The sequence below is a fragment of the Mya arenaria genome, chromosome 9 (genome assembly GCF_026914265.1).
Source record: "Mya arenaria isolate MELC-2E11 chromosome 9, ASM2691426v1".
NCBI lineage: Eukaryota > Metazoa > Mollusca > Bivalvia > Myida > Myidae > Mya > Mya arenaria.
In genome coordinates this window covers 56,344,127-56,365,326 of record NC_069130.1, presented here as the reverse complement: position 1 = coordinate 56,365,326, position 21,200 = coordinate 56,344,127, and the positions used below count along the sequence as shown (strand labels likewise).

The 21,200-nt window shown below is 35.6% G+C and overlaps 1 protein-coding gene across 1 annotated transcript; it reads right to left on the bottom strand.

Annotated features, from left to right (window-relative positions):
- Positions 1–10,205: 10,205 nt before the first annotated feature.
- Positions 10,206–17,740, bottom strand: LOC128203127 (fibrinolytic enzyme, isozyme C-like). The gene is made up of 6 exons (XM_052904410.1): positions 17,674–17,740; positions 14,610–14,784; positions 13,931–14,015; positions 13,440–13,611; positions 10,926–11,074; positions 10,206–10,476 (listed from the first exon to the last, which is right to left on the bottom strand). The coding sequence occupies exons 1-6, from the start codon at positions 17,717–17,719 to the stop codon at positions 10,315–10,317; spliced, it is 789 nt and encodes a 262-aa protein (XP_052760370.1). The 5' UTR covers positions 17,720–17,740; the 3' UTR covers positions 10,206–10,314.
- Between the last annotated feature and the right edge of the window lie 3,460 nt (positions 17,741–21,200).

The window sequence follows — 21,200 nt, the reverse complement described above, 5'->3', positions numbered from 1 at the left end:
GTGGCGTGTTTAACACGCGGAGATTGGATGTAGGGACACTCAGTGGAATTATTTACCAAAAACATTTGCTCTGAGAAGTATTACAACCTGCGTGAATAGTTCACTTTATATTACACCACTTGTAATTTCTTTCCTTAAATAATTATAATAATTAGAAATGTTCAATCAATATGAAAAAGTAGCACGCAACATCTAAATTACCTTTTACGAAGTTCTGAATCATCATATCAGCGGAATGCGCACTTATATGGTAATGCTAGTTGTATAATGCTATATTAAATGCTTTTCCATAAAAAACAGATCTTGCGGAAGAACTTGCATTATTTTACATTTTAAATAAAGTGAAAGGCAAAGACAAAACCGACCCAGGCCGGTCTCGCTTCTTGCAGTCTTTTTCAAACTTTTCGAAAACATCAGGGGATCCAGGAATCGATGTTTGAGGGGCGTAAGTAAGATCGCAACGTTTTGATATGTGTCCCACCCATTCAGGGCCGAATGTATGGCATAAAATGTTTGCATGGGAATGAAGGGGTTACTCCCTCAAGAACACTTTAACATTTTGTAGTCGGAAATGAGCGTGTTATATGGCTATTTTTCTCTCTCCCATATTGATATGAAAAGAACACTTGGACGGTTAAAGAGGAGATGCGCGCGGGAGCGCCCCCAATAAATTCGTTTTTGAAGTTCATACCAAACCGATCCTTTTTGGTGAATTAGAACACCAAAAAACAATTCCAAAACGCACAGCAGCACGGAAGTTTGATGTGAGGCAATAATATCCAGAGGTAAAACACAAAGTTTCATCGTGTCGTAAGATCCCTATTTCGAATGAAAATTAGAGTTCTTGCAAACTCTTTTGCTTTTTTCGTGTCATTTTAGAACAAGTTTATTTTTTGTTTGCCGTTAAAGTGTCTTTCTATTAGGTGAAAGAATAAGAAAAAAACGACCCATCAAGTCTCTATTTACGGTCTTCGATTTAGACCGACCATTTTATTACAACGTTTCAAACGTGATACTTACGTCAACTTTACCTGTCTGGACCAAAGGCAGCGTCTGTGATACTCCTAATGCTTAATTTGGGGAGTTATTCATTTTCCGCTAAGTTCTTAGTATTCTTAGTTTTTAGTGCAATATGCAGGAACGATCTCCAGTCTGTTCAATGAAAACGTAGACTTTGTTACCTTGCATCGATCGATCCATCCATCCGTCCGTCTGTCCGCCCGTCTGTCCGTCCGTCCATCTATCTATATCCCGTTATTCTCTAGTGATATATGCTTGTGCCATATTTATGTTGTTAATGGCCAAAGGCTATTTTATGCCGATCTGTCTGTTTTATGCTGATCTATATCTCCGTCTCGAAGTATTTTCTTCAATGACGACAATTTGTGACAAATAAAATCAATGAAATATATAACTAATAGTTAATTTTCATATAAATAAGTATATTATATAGATATTTAGAATATTACCCTTGTAAAATGTTATGTTGAAGTAGAAGAAGAAGAAGAAGCTTTTGGTTGTTTTTTCTTTCTTTTCTGCTTGCTTCTATTTTATATGAAAATTATCATTGCATAATCTGATGTGAACATTCAAATTGTATATAGTGTCTGCTTTTGTCTCCTGTGTAAAGCGGTACATAGCTTTTACAAAAGTAAAGTTGTTAATTGCACTACTTGATGAAATGAAAGAGTCAAAGAGTCCAGGGGTATGTTCTTACGAAGATCTAAGTGGATTTAAATGTCATATTGTCGTAATTGTGCTACATTATGTTTATTGAACCTGAGCCACTTTTAAACATGAACAAAATGGGGAAATCCATTTGTGACGTTTATAAAGATTAAAGACAATTTAAGACACGTGACGTAAAGATCTTTTAATGAAACGGGTCTCTTGTCCTAATTTGACACGTATTTACCTCTCAGGGAACCTTAAACACGGTGGAGAACCCACGTGACTTATTTGGTAAAGTGCACGTCAACAAATGCCAACAAGTCTCGATTCAGGTAAGGTTTTTAAAGATAACTTTCTTAATATTTGGAGAATCTTTGTGAAATAAAGACCATAAATCCCGCATTTAAGAGCTCTATTGACGGTAATAAAGAACTGTCTCTAATATTCTAAAGTTTTCCTGAAAATCTTGACCAACTGATTTCTCAGAGTTGAAATCTAAGGCAAAGTACACGGCTTTTGACAAATCTATCGGTTTACTTCATGTTAGCCGTAAATATTTTACACACAAAATTTATTTTAAGCAAATTTTATGTATTTTAAAGTTTTCAGCGTGTATTGTTGAACTTCTTATAGTTATTTCAAAGGCGAAAATGAACTAAAACCAAATTGATAAAGTACACGGACATTTTAGGTTTGATAAAGTACACGGTCGTTTACAACCTTCAGTGTATATACTTATTATTTCACTGACTGGTGCTAAAACGAGTTATTATAAATTTATTTATTATTTCTATTCTTCAAATTCATTATTGAACATTGCTCCATGTTTGAAAAGACGCATTGTAATGGAGTGGCAATGGAAGAATGAACGCGTTTTAACAGTTTGACCGACGGAGTCGCCTAAATGATGGGCTTATTTTCATGAATCATGGAAACATCTGTTATCACACTACAATTCAGTCCCGTATTTTAACAATATATTCGCAATTGACATATAAAGGGATTGAAGTTTTTGTAAAGGGTGTTTTACTTCTTTTTTCGTATCGTATATGTAAAACGTGTTTGTATTCATTATACATGGTAAACAGTAACACATAACTGCTTAATAACTCTTCATTTTGTCAATTTTGAGAAAGGAAAGTGTTCTTGTATCTTTAATGTCTTCGATTGCTAGGTGATTTGATAGACTTATGATTTTGTGACATTCGTTTCATTTCAGAATATGAAGACTCCGACTTTATGCAAAGAATGCGGAATGGCATTTCAAAATAAAAAAAAACAACAAAAAAACATCTAGTAGACCACGATAGAAGGTATTCTGGTCAATTGCCATCGTTTTTGCGGGAAAGTGTTAACATAGACACAGGTTAGTTTTTAGCTTTATTTTTTCGTAGAGAAATAAGAATATACTTACAGTTATACTTTTATTATGACTCCCCTCGTATAGAGGTTAAGATTTGCCGTCGTCTGACTGTGTTTTCAACGTTTTTTAGGGGTTGCGTTTTTCACATAATAATGTGTTCCGTGTTTCAGTGGACAGGGTCGTTTAGTTTTATGATGCTGATTACACGATCAAACACTCATTGCGTGGCAGTAATATAGTTTTTATATATTATATTCAAGTACTGACATTGCCAGCATTTCTCGCTAACTTGTGACAGTACATGTCTTTTTTATAGGTGCAGCAATCACGGCGAGACAAAGTTGCACGTTTGCAAATATTGTGGTAAAACTGCTCTTGCAAGACTTGAAGATACACGAAAGACGCGAAAGCGGCCAATTGAAGCTAACCTGTGATGTGTGTGGGTTCAAATTGGGTGACACGACCCTTCTCAGTGACCAGATTTCTACTAGACACAGGGGAATGACACATCACAAATGTCTACAGTGTCGATCAGCATTCAAGTTCAAATCTGGACTCGGCAGACACGTTAAGGCGAAACACACATAATCAGGACACATTGAAAGATCACAATGGTCTAGTTAGAAGTGCATTCCAGTATGTTGCCGAGTTAAAATAACGTTTTGATGAGTTTAACATTTTATTAAGATAAATAGCAAAACGTACTGTTACCAAATGGTGCTCTTTCAAAATGTTCGTTTGTCTTACAGTACTGAAAAAAATGCTGTGTAAAATTAGTATGAAACGGATTGAGCATAAAACATTTTCACAAGGTTAAGAGATGCATTGTTGTCATTTTCCCATTGATGTCCTATAAACTCTTTACAGCATGTTACTTATATAATTCAGCAATCTTTGAAACACAATTATTTTGTAATCACATTTCAGCCTTTAGTCTAGAACATTCTAATGTTCCATGCTCAGCTCTTATCTAGATGTTCAAGTCTTAGTCCTAGCCTGTAAGTTGGTAATATAGTGTGCTCTTATTCCTCCTTGCTGTTTCCCATCTAACTCCGAGCCTCCATCTTTACAATGAGTTCCTGTCTGTATTGTTCGAACGACTGCAGTTTTACTGATCAGATAATATTTGTTCAGACTGAACCAAATAAAAGATTCAGCGTTACCTGAAAGATATGAACAATATGCTTTAAATGTGGAAATATATATAAACTAATTGTGATGTGCCTATTTTATTGTTTTATATCACATCAAAATAGGAACATTCATGAAATTTATAATCACCACAAACGGGCCGCTAACAACAGAGATGTTTTATTCGCCGTCAGTCCAGATTATAATTTATATTAAAGTAAAACTATCTGATTTTTGAAGAAATGTATGTATGATTCTGTATTGATCTGCATATTTAAAAGTAATCGAACTTATAATGGCAGACTTTCTCTTAAATTATCCCATAGACTATCTTTCAACTCCTCATTAAATATGATTGCTAAATATTTAGTTATTTAGGTGTGCGTTATAATGCAAAATTTATTGATACAACTTTAATAAAAACTAAACACTATACATACTGACTTCACGAATAGAAAATGCTTATATAACTATTAGTTTGTAAACCGCACTCTACTTTCAAACATAAACTAAAATGACCGTGTACTTTATCATCCTAAAATGTCCGTGTACTTTATCAATTTGGTTTTAGTTCATTTTTACCTTTGAAATAACTAGAAGTTAAACAATACACGCTGAAAACTTTAAAATACATATAATTGGCTTAAAATAAGATTTGTGTAGGAATTATTTACGGCTAACATGAAGTAAAGCGATAGATTTGTCAAAAGCCGTGTACTTTGCCTTAGATTTCAACTCTGAGAAATCAGTTGGTCAAGATTTTCAGGAAAACTTTAGGATATTAGAGAAAGTTCTTTATTACCTTGGATAGAGCTCTTAAATGCAGGGTTTATGGTCTTTATTTTACAAAGATTCTCCAAATATTAAGAAAGTTATCTTTAAAAACCTTACCTGAATCGAGACTTGTTGACATTTGTTGCCGTGCACTTGACCAAATAAGTCACGTGGGTTCTCCACCGTGTTAAAACAGGTGAGAACAGATAAGCGACTAAAATATTTTGTAATGTTCATGAGATTCGAACCCAAACCATCATAACATCCCGTAGTTGTGTTCACGGTGTAGTGAAGTCATTTAAATACTATAACATATATGGTATTTCTTTCATGCTTTACGATGAAATATGGGGTTTTAACAGTGAAATAACAACAGTGAAAATATCAATTTGATATTTTCACTGCAAAATAAGGAGTGAAAATATCAATTTTCAGAACTACTTTTAAAATCCTTTGTTGTAACATGTACTTGCCTTGGTCAAAACAGAACACTGGACTTCAGTAAATTATGTCAAAAAAGGTTAAAAGAAATAAAGAAATATTTTATAAATTTAAATAAATATATAATTGGAAATTAACAACTTACCGTTTATTACCGGTTATCCCGTTTATCAAACATTTTACTGATCTTTGAAGCTGAATATTCGAACATTTGCTTTCATTCCAAACAAATTACAGACAAAAACAACTGTTCGAACATAAATAAAATTTTATAGCATCGATCAAATGTATTTTGAACTGTTGACCATTGTAGTACGTAAAATGAGCTTCCTGGAGAATTCACACAACAATTTACAGATAGATCCGATATTTTTTACCCCACCCACATCTCAAAATGTGTCAACAAACTAGCGTGGCATTTACTCTTCTGGAAAACAAACATTTTAAAGCGAAACAGAGTGGTCTCTGACAGTAAGATGACTGTATATTAACTTACTATAAAAACACGCGTATATGCAGTCTTAAACTAAGAAGAATGGTTAAAATCCAATGAGTATCCACATTTGTTTTGCTAACACATTTGACCTTCCAAATTTTCATTCTATAAATAGCGGCGTAGTAATTTGGTTAAAATAAAAAGTGTTTTCATTATTTTTTGGAACATTTTTGAAGTTATCGGCCTAACGGCCTAGCAGAGTGAAGCTAGCGGCCTAGCGGCCTAGCGGCGTGAAGTTAGAAATCTAGCGGCCTAGCGGCGTGAAGTTAACGGCCTAGAGGCGTGAAGTTAGCGGCCTAGCGGTGTGAAGTTGGCTGCCTGGCGGCCTAGCGGCGTGAAGTTGGTGGCCTAGCGGTCTATATTTTTTTTCTTTTTCCGAGCAATTGTTCATGCGTTTTCTAGGAAATCAATGATAAATCAATAAATAATTAATAATTACAATAATAATAAAAATCATAATTTCTTTTTTCTTTTTTGTCGGCATCGGAATTCGAACCCGGGTACTCAGTGTTTGTGGTCAGGGACCTAAATTCATTACACAACGGTTCTCCTTTTCTCTGAGATGAACGTGAAGAAAGTGGCCTAGCGGCGTAAAGTGAGCGGCCTAGCGGCCTTGCGGCGTGAAGTAAGCGGCTTAGCGGCCTATGTAAATGTATGAATAGAAAACAATGATTTATCATTGATTTCCTAGAAAACGCTTGAACAATTGCTTTGAAATAGAAATAAATTAGGCCGCCAGGCTGCTAACTGCACGCTGCTTTGCCGCTAGGCGGCTAGCTTTACGCCGCTAGGCCGCATGGCCGCTAACTGTATGCAGTTTGGCCGCTAGGCAGCTAAGCCGTTAACTTTACGCCGCTAGGTCGCTCACTTCACGTATACTCTGAGAGGATTTTATGTATGATATAATTACGATTGAAATTCTCAACATTGAAACGAAACATTACAAAGTTTATATCTGGGGCGTTATTATTGAAAACAGTTGATGTCTGTTTGATGATTCTTAAAAACGAAGTTTTAGGGCACACATTTGCCGCACTTATTATATTAGGTTGTTGGCTTATGAGAGGCTGTCAAAAGACGTAAATCAACCTGCATTTTGTTTATTTTATTCTAAAATATAAACAAACGAGCATTACTTTTGTAAATTTTACCAAAACAGGTTGAATCGCATTTACATACTTTTCCCGTAATCGTATGCTATAAATTATTATGCATGTATGTTTACTTTCATAAAAACTGATTAATCAAAATGATAAATGATATTTACTTGCTAAATCGTTTTGGAATGTGTTACGGAAGGCACAAGTGTAGTCGATGTTATTGTTGCTAAACCCTGTCGCCTTACCGCTCTAGGTTTGAAACCGGCTTATGCCAAAATAAAATACAATGTATGTTCACTATGGTACGGTACATGTCCGTCCGTCAGCGTTTCATCCCTGTACGTAGCTTATAAGTATATATTTTATTTATTGTTCGCAGGCATGTACGCGTTCCGTACTATGTATTGCATTTGAAAGAAACTGAATTTCATACGTAACTCGATATGATACCAGAGTCGGATATATACAGTTTGGTTTTTATTTTACACTAACGACGCGCCACAATCTGCCATGCGTTCAGTAAACATGTTTGCGCGAACGTTTGCTGTTCGGATCACCACTTACAGTGTATGCGCTGCGTTGCAGCAAGAAGACAAAACAAAACGTTTGCTAGCGTTTTGTTAACGCTCGCCTTACTGAATGCACTGGAGATTGATACAAAAGCAATTCATAGAGAGTTCTTTATTTCTGTCAAAAAGAACGCTAATGCATAGTTATAGTTTGACACACACTCCTCCATATTATGCATATACTAGCCCTGAGTGTATGGATGTTTAGCCTGGCTCCCAGCTGAAACACCATCAAGACCAGGGCCAAGTATGCGCGGATGTCCGACAGTTGTAAAAGTCCAGGACGTCTTCTAGAACGCCTCGAATAAAAAAATTAGATGCAAGCGTGAGTGTGAGTGTGAACTAATTATGCAATATCCTGCTTCTCATAGTGTCTCACTTCAAGGTCAAATAGCCTTCTACCAGATGGCGCTTAGAAACGTAGAGGGCGTAACAATAGGCACATGCGCATTTTCTCGTTCTGGTCGGTCTCGGTGCGCCCAACCTCTGTGTTCCTTTTAGTGCTTACAGTTGCTCACTTTATCAAAAAGTACTGTGTTTTGTCCCTGTAGTATCGTGGCGCATACGTGTGCTATCTTAAGCCGACTGTTAGCGTTAACTGTACTCGGCACTGGCTGTAAATTAGGATGTGGTAAAACAAGCGTCCACAATAATGAGACTGTCTAGATTTGTCTAGATTTGTCTCAATCCTAGAACATACACGTATATGCGTTTTAACTGTTTTAGTTTAAACATATTTATTTAACAACGATTGTGAAATAAGTTATTACAACATTATATTAATCACTCTCGTTGGCACGATTTTACGCGAGAGTGTGGTCTTGTGGGGGAAACCGGAGAACCCGGAGAAAACCCACTTGTCCGGCTTGGTGACCAATAACCAAACGCACATGCGCCCTAGCCGGGAATCGAACCCGGGTCGTCTAGGTGACAAGCGAGTGCGCTAACCACTGCGCTTACCGGGCAACCTAACGGTTTTGAACCAGCAACCCTAATGTACATAACTCTAAACAGGGTCTATATTCGAATGTTTGATTGCTAGGCTTGTCCATGTTGTCTGTTTTTCACCTCAGTGCAATACACCAGTATGCTTTTATGTGGTAAAATGAGTTGAGATTGAGATTTGACTTAAGTATGTTCGTGATATCGGGGCCTGGACTTCAAAGACAAAAATGAGCGTATATTAACAATTGTTGAGGCTGTCAGTTTCTTAGTTTTAACACCACTAATGACTTGCCACTCTTTATTTCGTAAAATAATTCATTTTACAAGAACATGAGCTAGTCCTTTAAAGGTTTTCATGCATAAGATTATCTGCTGAACATGCATGCAATTCAATGGCCCGTCTTCTTTAGGAATCGTATTGGCTATTTCTTAGAAAATATGTTGTTCTATTACTGTTTTATAATGGCTCCTAGCAAATTCCTCAATTTATAAGTATTCGATCATTATATATTTCGACGTCAAATGCTTGAAATACTCGAGAAAAGGGTTAATATTTACATTTTTACCAACGTCTAATGCTGACTTTTTTGTAAGCATTTTCCTTAACACTAATGTCTGTTTTTATTACAGAAAGGCTAATCAAAACCAATATTTAGTTTCACAGGCATTTTATTTTTACAAACGTGAAGGCAGCTACATATCGCTTATTTGTTTTAATTATACCCCGCCCGTGATAGTCAATTATTAATAAACTTTCAATAAATTTTCTCTTAAAGAATGTGTTGACTTAAAACAGTACATTATATTATTATTCTTTACGTAGATATTGGAAACAGCTTTTGCGGCGGTGGCTCGGAAACGAACCATTAATTTGGCATTATTCAAGTTTTGGCCTGCAATGAAGCGAATACGGTATCCGCTTGATTAGAGATAAGAAATTGTTGATAGAAAACGAAGCACACTCATAAGAGACTGTTTTTCAAAATTCACAAACAAACCATGTTGTCAGGGGCCGATTCACAAACAAACCATGTTGTCAGGGGCCGATTTCACAAACAAACCATGTTGTCAGGGGCCGATTTCACAAACAAACCATGTTGTCAGGGGCCGATTTCACAAACAAACCATGTTGTCAGGGGCCGATTTCACAAACAAACCATGTTGTCAGGGGCCGATTTCAATAACCAACTTAGATCCAACTTAAGTTTAAAGGAAGAATCTGAGTGTTTCGATTATATTTTGAAAATAACTGACCAATGGACTGAATGGAATCACTGATGCTTATCTATAAGGATAAGGACAGAAACTATATTAAATAATGCCCCATGTTTATTATATGCTTTCTCACTTCTGAAATCAAAGGTTTCCAGAAATAACCCTCCACTCGTCATATCCCAATAGTTATACAGGAATATTTGAGTACAAAGAGCAATCCTACATGTATTTCCGGTTTGCAACTAGCCTCTCCTACCCGTCAGTTCTGATATATTTCTTTCCTTACATTATCACAAAGGTATTTAAGAAAGTAATTCTTTAAAAAGGTGAATTAATGTAGCTTATATTTTACTCTTATATCTTAAAAAAATGGACAATTATAGAAGAATAAAGATTTATTTTCGCTTTGTATTAAGATGGGTTAACCATTCGATCATATCTCTTTACCTGTGGTACAAACTGTTGTATTTTTATGATACTTGCGGGAAAATTAAATACACTTTAAATGCTGAATATTTATTTTGTATTTTTCAAAAATGCATTTTGTCTTCAATCCAAATCACATTAAGCCATTATCATGTACAACGAGGTCCGTTATAACACGATCGTTTACAGCGCGGTCATCTCCTGGTCCAGCCATTCTTTGTAGTTGGACACGCGGGCGTACACGCTGGGATAGTTGGTACCGCATCCTGACGCTCCCCAGGAGGTCACCCCAGCAAGAACGGGTGTGGAACCTCGGTAACATACCATGGGGCCACCACTGTCACCCTATAAGAAGAAACGAGTGTTTGAACTTATTCATGCGTTATTAATCAAAGCCAAGACCATGCAAGCAATCTCAAACTGAATTATAGAGTTGACGTTGAGTAGGGATAATTGTACCAGCCGATTGTTTAAAACTTTGTTGAAGTTAACAACGAGATGAGCGAGATCGTTGTTAAAGTTTAAACGCGAAATACTTAATAAAGTGCTCATATATCGGAATAAAACAAGTACCGCTGAAAGGTTCCTTCAAATAATGTAAGGATTACTGTAGATCACACTGATATCAAATACACTTCCAGAGCAGTTCAGATTTAATAGTTAACAACGTTAATAAAGTTATTTACAAACGGTCGACTGAACGTTATGTACTGGTATAGCTCAAAACGTGCCACGTTCCGGTGGAAGGTTGTATATTCAGGCATGGGCTTCGCCTTTTATCGAGTAAAGAATACCTGACAAGTTCCGGTTGAGGGGTTTTGGATACAGATATGGACGGCGTGATCATAGTTACGGCCCCACACGCTTGAACATTGACTGCTCGTGTAGATCACACCGTCCGTCTCCTGCAGCTGGTTTGGGATCTCCTTGTTTGGGCTCGTGCCTGGTAAATGGAGGAGGGTGGCAGGAATGAATGTTGTATCTCAACGAAAAAGTCTTGGAAAATTCTATCAAATGTATGTTAGGGGTGTCAAACCATTTACAGTTTCATGATATTGAATAAAAGCATTACAGCTTTAATTTTGCGAAGGCGTATTCCTTAAATATTACACAGGTTCGTCCATCATAACATTTGTGAATAAATTGTAAAGGTTCTTCTAGCACTATTGATAGGCATTTTCGGTGAATTTAGCAGAAATGGAAAACTTTTTCTCCCACCTCAGATAAATAAATCCAATAATTTAACCATGCTAGAAATTCTTATCTTGCCCACGGGCGAAGATAAAATGCCCGTATGGAACTTTTTTAATGGTCACCACATTGTAATTACCTCCCTTGTTGAAGACTGTCGTCTGTGGCATCATGGAAACCTTGTCTTGTGGCAATATTGAGAATGCTAACTGATTATTTCTCGCTTCAAATGTCACCATAAAACAGTTTTCATGCACCTTTCAATAAATAATGCTTCACTCTCCTTAGAACTATTTAAAGACCGATTTGACTATTAACATAATCTGAATCACTGCGCGCATATCCATGACAACCACGAATTATCGCATAACATACGCAATTATTTCCACTAAGCACAAAAGAGTTCCAGCAAAAAATACATTTTACTTAATTTTGTTTAACTGAGGTGGGAGAAAAAGCATTTACCATAGCCGCTCGTGTAAGATAGGTTCATCCCGAAGCTCGCGCAGGTTGTTTTTTCGGAAACTCGGTTAACATCGTTTCCGCAAAACACCCTACGCTCGGGTCGGAATGAACCTATCTTACTATCTCGGCCAAGGAAGATACTTATAATCTTGCTAACGGTCAAAGATAAAACAAGAGTCCGTATGGAACTCCTTTTTAATGGCCCTCACATTGTAATTACCTCCCTTGTTGTAGTCGTCTGTAGCATCATAGAAAACTTGTCTTGTGGCACTATTTAGAATGCTCATTAATTATTTCTCGCTTCAAATGTCACCATAAAAAGTTTACACACACCGTTCAAGAAATAATGCTTCAATCTCCTCAGAACTATTTAAAGACCGATTTGTCTATAATCACTGCGCGCATATCCATGACAACCACGAATTATCACATATCCATACGCATTTATTTTCACTGCGCACAAAAGAGTTCCAGCAAAAAAACATTTTTACTTATTTTTGTTTAACTGAGTTGGGAGAAAAAGCATCTACCATAGCCACTCGTATAATTGGTGCTTATTGAAAATAATTGCGTACGGTTATTCGTTTATTCGTGGTTGTCATGGAGATGCGCGCAGTGATTCAGATTATGTTAATAATCAAATCGGTCTTTAAATAGTTCTAAGGAGAGTGAAGCATTATTTCTTGAACGGTGCGTGAATACTGTTTTATGGTGACATTTGAAGCGAGAAATAATTAATTAGCGTTCTAAATATGCCACAAGACAAGGTTTCCATGATGCTACAGACGACAGTATTCAACAAGGGAGGTAATTACAATGTGGCGACTATTAAAAAGGAGTTCAATACGGGCATTTTATCTTCGCCCGTGGGCAAGATAAGAATTTATAGCATGGTAAAATTATTGGATCTACTTATCTGAGGTGGGAGAAAGGTTCATCCCAACCCTCTCGCAGGGTGTTTTTCGGAAACTCGGTAAACCTCGTTTCCGCATAACACCCTACGCTTGGGTCGGGATGAACCTATCTTACACTCTCGGCCATGAAAAATACTTATAATCTGGCGCCCCTATGCTAGATGAGTCTCGTGCCGTGACGCAATACTTTTTTATTTGGCTAAGTATACACTTTATGTAAGCATTATTATGATATTCCAATATATGATTTCCATGAACAATTACTTTAGAAAAGTAAACAAAACAAAATAATCCTTAAAAGACGTTATATTAAACTTCTTGACGTTTGCATTGAATGAAAATTACTGCGCGAAATATTAAAAAAATGCGTTTTCCTATGTCATTTTTTCACAAAAAGTAACTTAAGGTATGCTAGAAAAACTATCACTCATGTGTGTTTGGTCCGGATAGATAAAAAATGACCCTCGGGTACGCTGCGGAATTTTCTGTCCGGACCGGAAACACACGACAATATATATAAGTAGTCCCACAAACCGTTTTTATTAAAATTCGAAGGTTAGTCATATATGCCGTTGGTCTATCGAATGTGTACTATTCTGACATTATATAACACTTGTCTTCTGTTTAAATAAACATGTCGATATTTTTTTCTTTTTATTCCAAAATAAAACCATTTTCGTTCACTTTCTATGCGTAAGGCTGTAAACAATCTAAAAATAAATGCGGTCAATCACTAGCCTGTCACGGTATGTCCCCATCCGCTGAGTTGACAAGTCTGTCCGTCAAAGTTTTCCCCCTTGTCGGCAAGAGCGATGATCTTGTTGACCCCGGAAAGGTCAGCTGAAGAGCTTAGCTTGAGCAAGGCGATGTCGTTAGGGTAGGCAGAGGAACCTTTGTTGTAGCTGGGGTGCTGAAAGATTATATGGTATCACTCATGTATTTGTACATGAACTATTTCAATTATCAGATACAGCTATGTGTGTAGCTGTATTCGAATTCAGCTGGAATGTTTTCACAAGCTGAATATAATAGCTTAAAAAATACAAGTATTATTTAAGGAGCTACGCATTATACTCCGAAAATTTCAAACATCAGTTTATTCATACGAAACAATATTATCGACATATGAAATGCGTTACAATTTTTGAAAACTATATGGACATTTACACTTTTTTTTTCTTTTTTTTATTAATTGTCGGAAAATGGACCTTAAATGGTGACAAATTTACCAAGACAATTTTGGCGACTGCATAGGCCTTTGCATTGGGATCATTCATACGTCCGTCATTGAGAACAACCTGCAGGTCATTTGCTCTGAAAAAAGATACATACTTATAGGATCTGCCACGATTCGTCATATAATACACACTTTTATTCAACGAGTTCAGGAAATACAGAAAACATACGTGATGGCTATATTAAACCGGAAACAAGGTAAAGCATTTTGATAAAGAACTGTTTAAAAGATAAATAGACACAATAAAGGAACAAGTAGAGCTTTATATACCTGTTAATGGTTTTTGATTTGTGATTATACGCTATGATGTCTTTAGTACAAAGGAATCAAAAGACAAGTATATTTCATGTATGGAAATTTGTATGGTAACTTGTTGACCAAAGCATTAATTTGTGCCATCATTTTCATAAAGAGTACTAAAATTTGCTTGATCTGGAAACGCATCAAATTTATGTACATAGAATGTCCTTTGATAGCATTTTTCAGTTCTTTCTAAACTCTTATTGTATAAGATCTGTTGCAAACATTGTATCTTATTGTTGATTAAGTTATAACATCTCTTAAATTGATTGTAAAGCAGTATTTGAATATTCCGAATTACAAAAGGTATAGGTTCCCTTCGGGTACTTCGAATGACCTTAATGGTACTGTAGAATATTTGTAAAACGTACATTGCAGTGTCAACACAGTGAGCGGCAGTGACAATCCAGGTGTTGTCGATGATAGACCCGCCGCACGTGTGATACCAGACGCTATACGATGCCGACCAGCGTTGCAGTGAGATCTGGTGAGGATGCTTTGCCGTCGTCGTGTCCTGACCGTTGATTATCCGCGATAGGCTATTGCCTGTAATGGATAAAGCATGAACATCACTTGCATCAGTCCGAGGGGGGGGGGGAATCATAGCTGTCGTTGTTATTTTACCGCTTACAATCCTGGAATGGCTATTGTCCAAACCTAATGTGATTGGACGGATATTAAAAGTAAGCACCCTAAAACTATTACAGAATGACCAGCGCTTCAGGGAGATCTATTTGGAATGTCCAGCTGTCGCCATGACCGGCATCCGTTGTCAGTCTCGCACAATGCACAGATCGTTGATAATTCCCGATGAGCTCCTGTTCCGTACATAAACGTTGGTTCACTGGTGTTTTCCCATACCTTATGTCCATGTTTTGTCTTTCTGTCTCTTTTCTTCTTCAATGATTTTTTTTTTAAAAACATGGAGAAATCATTTTATTTGAATGCTGCTTGAAAAACATGAGACAAAATGTTCGGTTATTATAAAAACACACTAATAACTGCACTCTCACAGATATACCGATTTGACAACTTTTTTTTGTCTTAGTATCAACTGTTTTTAGGCATTTATGTTCTCAATTCAGTTGCACATAAGATATATATATAAGATAACGTTAACCTAATTTAACATAACTTGATTATTTAGAAAATTGCGAGAGTCATTTCTGAAAGTGTAAGAAACTCTCCGAGCCATAAAACATCGATTTTGAACGTTAATATTTTAAACTGTGATCTGACCTTTTATCAGCAGTCTTATATCACCGTTTTATAAACATATATACATGTATCAATCGTTAATGCAGTATCATCTTTTTTAAATATAGGTAAAACTGCGCCTTTGACCACGAGCTTGGAAAGCATTGCTTTTCTAAAACGTAATTAATCATAATTTCCAAAGGGGTGTCCAATATGTAAATTTCTCTTTGAAATGTTCATAGATAATATATTCACCTACCTCAGATAAGTAGATCCAAAAAATTAACCATGCTAGAAATTCTTTTCTCCCACCTGAGATAAGTAGATCTGATAAATTGACCATGCTAGAAATTCTTATCTTGCCCACGGGCAAAGATAAAACAAGAACCCGTATAGAACTTCTTTTTAATGGTCATCACATTGAAATTACCTCACTTGTTGAAGACCGTCGTCTGAAGCATCATAGAAACCTTGTCTTGAGGCAATATTTTTAATGCTAATTACACATCTTTCAAGAAATAATGCTTCACTCTCCTTAGAACTTTTAAAAACCGATTTAACTATTAACATAATCTGAATCACTGCGCGCATATCCATGACAACAACGAATTATTACATATCCATACGCATTTAGTTTCACTACGTACAAAAGAGTTTCAGCAAAAAAATCAACACATTTTTACTTATTTTTTTGCGAAAACTCGGTTAACCTCGTTTCCATAACACACCCTACGCTCGGGTCGAGTTGAACCTATCTAACACTCTCGGCCATGGAAGATACTTATAGTCCAAAGAGAATGATTTATTAGTTCCTAGCAATTTCACCGGTTTTCTAATTTCATACTTTGTAAATGGAGAGTCGAGTTCTTCGAATGTTCTTAAATTCTCAGTCGAAAACTTTTCAAAACAATTCTGAATGTCTACGTCTTCTTCAATTTCAATTTAACTTGATATTTTTTAATAAATGCCCCAAAAAGGAACTGATATTAACATTTTCACTGTTATGTTTTTCTGGCACCCGTCGATACACTTGTGATCAGCACTACTTATAACAATCTTTGAGATAACTGTTTTGTTATACTTGTTTTATTTAAATATAGGAGCGCAAATCTTGTAAATCATGTTGTTAACTTGAATGACAATCTGTACAATTTGCCCCTTGTTGAGAACATTTGAATGAAAAGCATAATTGTTTACACGAACAGTCTTGACTCTACAATATAAAACATCCTCATTACAATCAATAGCTTCCTAAACAAGCATTCAATGAGCGCATTATTTCGACCGAATCACCGTGTAATGATTTGTAGTAACGATCTGATGTGCCTACTATGAACGTGGCCCTGAAGGGCCCCCGTTCAAAAAGGGTAATAGTTATACATGTATACTATAAATGTTTGAATTGTGATTGTCTAGTCTTATTCAGAACTTAAACTGAAATAAGCTACTGCATTTGGACCGACAGTAGTGGTTTTTCTTTCAAAGTATTGTATGTTTTTGCACCGAACGAATTATGAAACAGAACATCAAAAAAGGATCCTATAGAAATATGCCGTGTGGCGTACGTCTCCTTTTATCATGTCCATGCCTAAACGAAACGTACTGCATTAGTCAAAATAAATAAAACTGCACTGTATTTTGTTAAATAGCATTGAATTATGTCAAAATGCAATGCATTAAGTAAAAACCAACGTAACAGCACTTGGCAATACATATCCAGGAATTTTAATTTAGATATTATATTGCATTTTCTTCAATATAAACACAGATCAGCAGTTGGATGCATTCGATATATTTCTTGTTAGTAAACGTTCATGTATAAAATATAAGCGAATAGTGAGTTAACGTAGTAAAAGGAAACACCCTTCATATGTACATGGCGCGAAAATCAAGAGCGAACGTACGTATGAAAGCCATTTCTGAAATAACGTAATTAAAATTATGTCAAAGCTCTATGAGGGGTAACATGCATTGTTGGTAAAAGCGGGCTTAAATTCTAAAGCTGTTGAAACATAGAACTGATTTTTTCACTGTTTAAAACAATAAAATGTCATTTTTAATAAACTGATAAATCTCCATAAATCACTGGGAAGAGTATAAAAACCATGGGCAATTGCGAAACGTTTATTATACAGATTGTTGAACACACAATCAGTGAGTTAATAATGCTTGTAATATTATTTTATTTGAATTTTCCTTAAGTTTATGACCCTATCTTAAAACAAAATAAATCCAAACCTTGTGCGGCGGCTAGGAGGCAGGCTGCAGCGATTAGCGAGAACATGGCTTTAGCTGTGGACAGATGACTGATAAGTCTGTTGAATTGACTGTTGTTCAGGGGACCTTATATACTGGGTCCGGTTTGGGGCTGTAAATTTAAACCGCTGGTCAAGATGGGAAACTCACAGGGGCTTGACATTTTAATGGTGTTAAAACTTGGGCGTTTGGAAACACTTAAACACTTGACTATTCAATACCTTGAGATAACGCATAATTGTCCGCATGCATACGCACTTCAAATCACTCAGTTACCTCATCGTATGATTATTTACAGTGTTATCAAAAGTTATGGGTGTCTTAATTGATGAATTGACATTGTGTATTTATAAAAACAAACCACCTGAAAATTCTTTTAAGATATGGGATATTTAACAAATGTTTGTTTCTCAAATTAAAGCTATAATAATTTAAAGTAAAGTGTTAATAACAAACTATCAACGATGCTTTAATAGTTATATTTTATAGTATTCGCTCACTATGCCCATACTTAATCATTATTTATTTCAAATTTACGTCATTAAACTATTGCGTGGCGTGTTTAACACGCGGAGATTGGATGTAGGGACACTCAGTGGACTTATTTACGAAAAGCATTTGCTCTGAGAATATTACAACCTGCGTGAATAGTTCACTTTATATTACACCACTTGTAATTTCTTTCCTAAAATAATTATAATAATTAGAAATGTTCAATCAATTTGAAAAAGTAGCACGCAACATCTAAATTACCTTTTACGAAGTTCTGAATGATCATATCAGCGGAATGCGCACTTATATGGTAATGCTAGTTGTATAATGCTATATTAAATGCTTTTCCATAAAAAACAGACCTTGCGGAAGAACTTGCGTTATTTTACATTTTAAATAAAGTGAAAGGCAAAGACAAAACCGACCCAGGCCGGTCTCGCTTCTTGCAGTCTTTTTCAAACTTTTCGAAAACATCAGGGGATCCAGGAATCGATGTTTAAGTAAGATCGCAACGTTTTGAAATGTGTCCCACCCCTTCAGAGCCGAAAGTGTATGGCATAAAATGTTTGCATGGGAATGAAGGGGTTACTCCCTCAAGAACACTTTAACATTTTGTAGTCGGAAATGAGCGTGTTATATGGCTATTTTTCTCTCTCCCGTATTGATATGAATATAACACTTGGACGGTTAAAGAGGAGATGCGTGCGGGAGCGCCCCCAATAAATTCATTTTTGAAGTTCATACCAAACCGATCCTTTTTGGTGAATTAGAACACCAAAAAACAATTCCAAAACGCACAGCAGCACGGAAGTTTGATGTGAGGCAATAATATCCAGAGGTAAAACACAAAGTTTCATCGTGTCGTAAGATCCCTATTTCGAATGAAAATTAGAGTTCTTGCAAAATCTTTTGCTTTTTTCGTGTCATTTTAGCCCAAGTTTATTTTTTGTTTGCCGTTAAAGTGTCTTTCTATAAGGTGAAAGAATAAGAAAAAAACGACCCATCAAGTCTCTATTTACGGTCTTCGATTTACGACCAACCATTTTATTACAACGTTTCAAACGTGATACTTACGTCAACTTTACCTGTCTGGACCAAAGGCAGCGTCTGTGATACTCCTAATGCTTATGCTTGGGGAGTTATTCATTTTCCGCTAAGTTCTTAGTATTCTTAGTTTTTAGTGCAATGTGCAGGAACGATCTCCAGTCTGTTCGATGAAAACGTAGACTTCGTTACCTTGCATCGATCGATCCATCCATCCGTCCGTCCGTCCGCCCGTCTGTCCGTCCGTCCATCTGTCTATATTCCGTTATTCTCTAGTGATATATGCTTGTGCCATATTTATGTTGTTAATGGCCAAAGGCTATTTTATGCCGATCTGTCAATAATCTTTGAATTGAATTGAATTGTTATTATATCTACATCTAAGTATTTTCTTCAATGACGACAATTTGTGTCAAATGAAATCAATGAAAAATATAACTAATAGTTAATTTTCATATAAATAAGTATATTATATAGATGTTTAGAATATTACCCTTGCAAAATGTTATGTTGAAGTAGAAGAAGAAGAAGAAGCTTTTGGTTGTTTTTTTTTCTTTTCTGCTTGCTTCTATTTTATATGAAAATTATCATTGCATAATCTGATGTGAACATTCAAATTGTATATAGTGTCTGCTTTTGTCTCCTGTGTAAAGCGGTACATAGCTTTTACAAAAGTAAAGTTGTTAATTGCACTACTTGATGAAATGAAAGAGTCAAAGAGTCCAGGGGTATGTTCTTACGAAGATCTAAGTGGATTTAAATGTCATATTGTCGTTATTGTGCTACATTATGTTTATTGAACCTGAGCCACTTTTAAACATGAACAAAATGGGGAAATCCATTTGTGACGTTTATAAAGATTAAAGACAATTTAAGATACGTGAGGTAAAGATATTTTAATGAAACGGGTTTCTTGTCCTAATTTGACACGTATTTACCTCTCAGGGAACCTTTAAACAGGTGAGAACAGATAAGCGACTTAAATATTTTGTAGTGTTCATGCGATTCGAACTCATACCATCATAACATCCCGAATTAAGGTTAAGTTGTGTTCACGGTGTAGTGAAGTCATTTAAATACTATAACATATATGGTATATATTTGTTTTTGACGTCTGTAACATTTTTGCCAATATAATCCTAATATCTTAAATAATTATGTAATAGACTATCAATCTTCATAACCAAGTAATTTAATGCGGAAAACAACTGTCAAACACTTATTATATTCAAGTGGTAAAATGAACAAACATTATTTCTGTAGCAAACCCTATCTTCTATACAAGCTATGTTACATGAGTGTTCATGTGTTTCTTAAAGCTGCACTCTCACAGATTTGCCATTTTGACAACTGTATTATTTTTTTGCCTGGTAAAGACCATTTTTTTTTGCGTAAATATCTGCAAACCAATGATATAAGATTTTTGACAAAAGATCAGATCACAGATTTTGATATTTTCGTTCGAAAACTAATGTTTTATGGCTTAAACCTTTACTAGCGGTTTAAGAAAAATACATAAAACATTAATTTTTTAACTTAAATATATAAATCTGCGATCTAATTTTTTGTCAGCAGTCTTATATGACTGGTGTCCATGCATTTCCGCAATAATGGCTCATTCCAAGACAAAAAATCAAAAAAGTTGTCAGAACTTTCAATCTGTGAGAGTGCAGCTTTAAATATGATGTAGCGTTAATCACATTGAGTTTTTTGTTTGCGAACATTGCCAGTTTCAATTATCTGACAAAGATACACGGGATTCACTTTTTTATGATATTTGTGTTTGAAATGTAAACTTTTAGTCCGAGTTATTTAAATTGAATGATACAGTCAAGAGGAGTGTTTATATTGATATTACCTACTTCGTGGATCTAATAAGAAAACATCATTCTTGTTGATAACATAGCAGTACATCTTGAGCTAGGTATAACTGTGTATGATATGTTTAAGTTGCATGAGCATGTTTGAAAATT

Coding starts and splice junctions, on each gene's coding strand:
- LOC128203127 (XM_052904410.1), bottom strand. CDS start 17,719: ATGTTCTCGCTAATCGCTGCAGCCTGCCTCCTAGCCGCCGCACAAG. Junction 11,075..13,439: donor ATGGGGACATACCGTGACAG/GCTAGTGATTGA, acceptor TCCATTTACCAG/GCACGAGCCCAAACAAGGAG. Junction 10,477..10,925: donor CCTCAACCGGAACTTGTCAG/GTATTCTTTACT, acceptor TTCTTCTTATAG/GGTGACAGTGGTGGCCCCAT.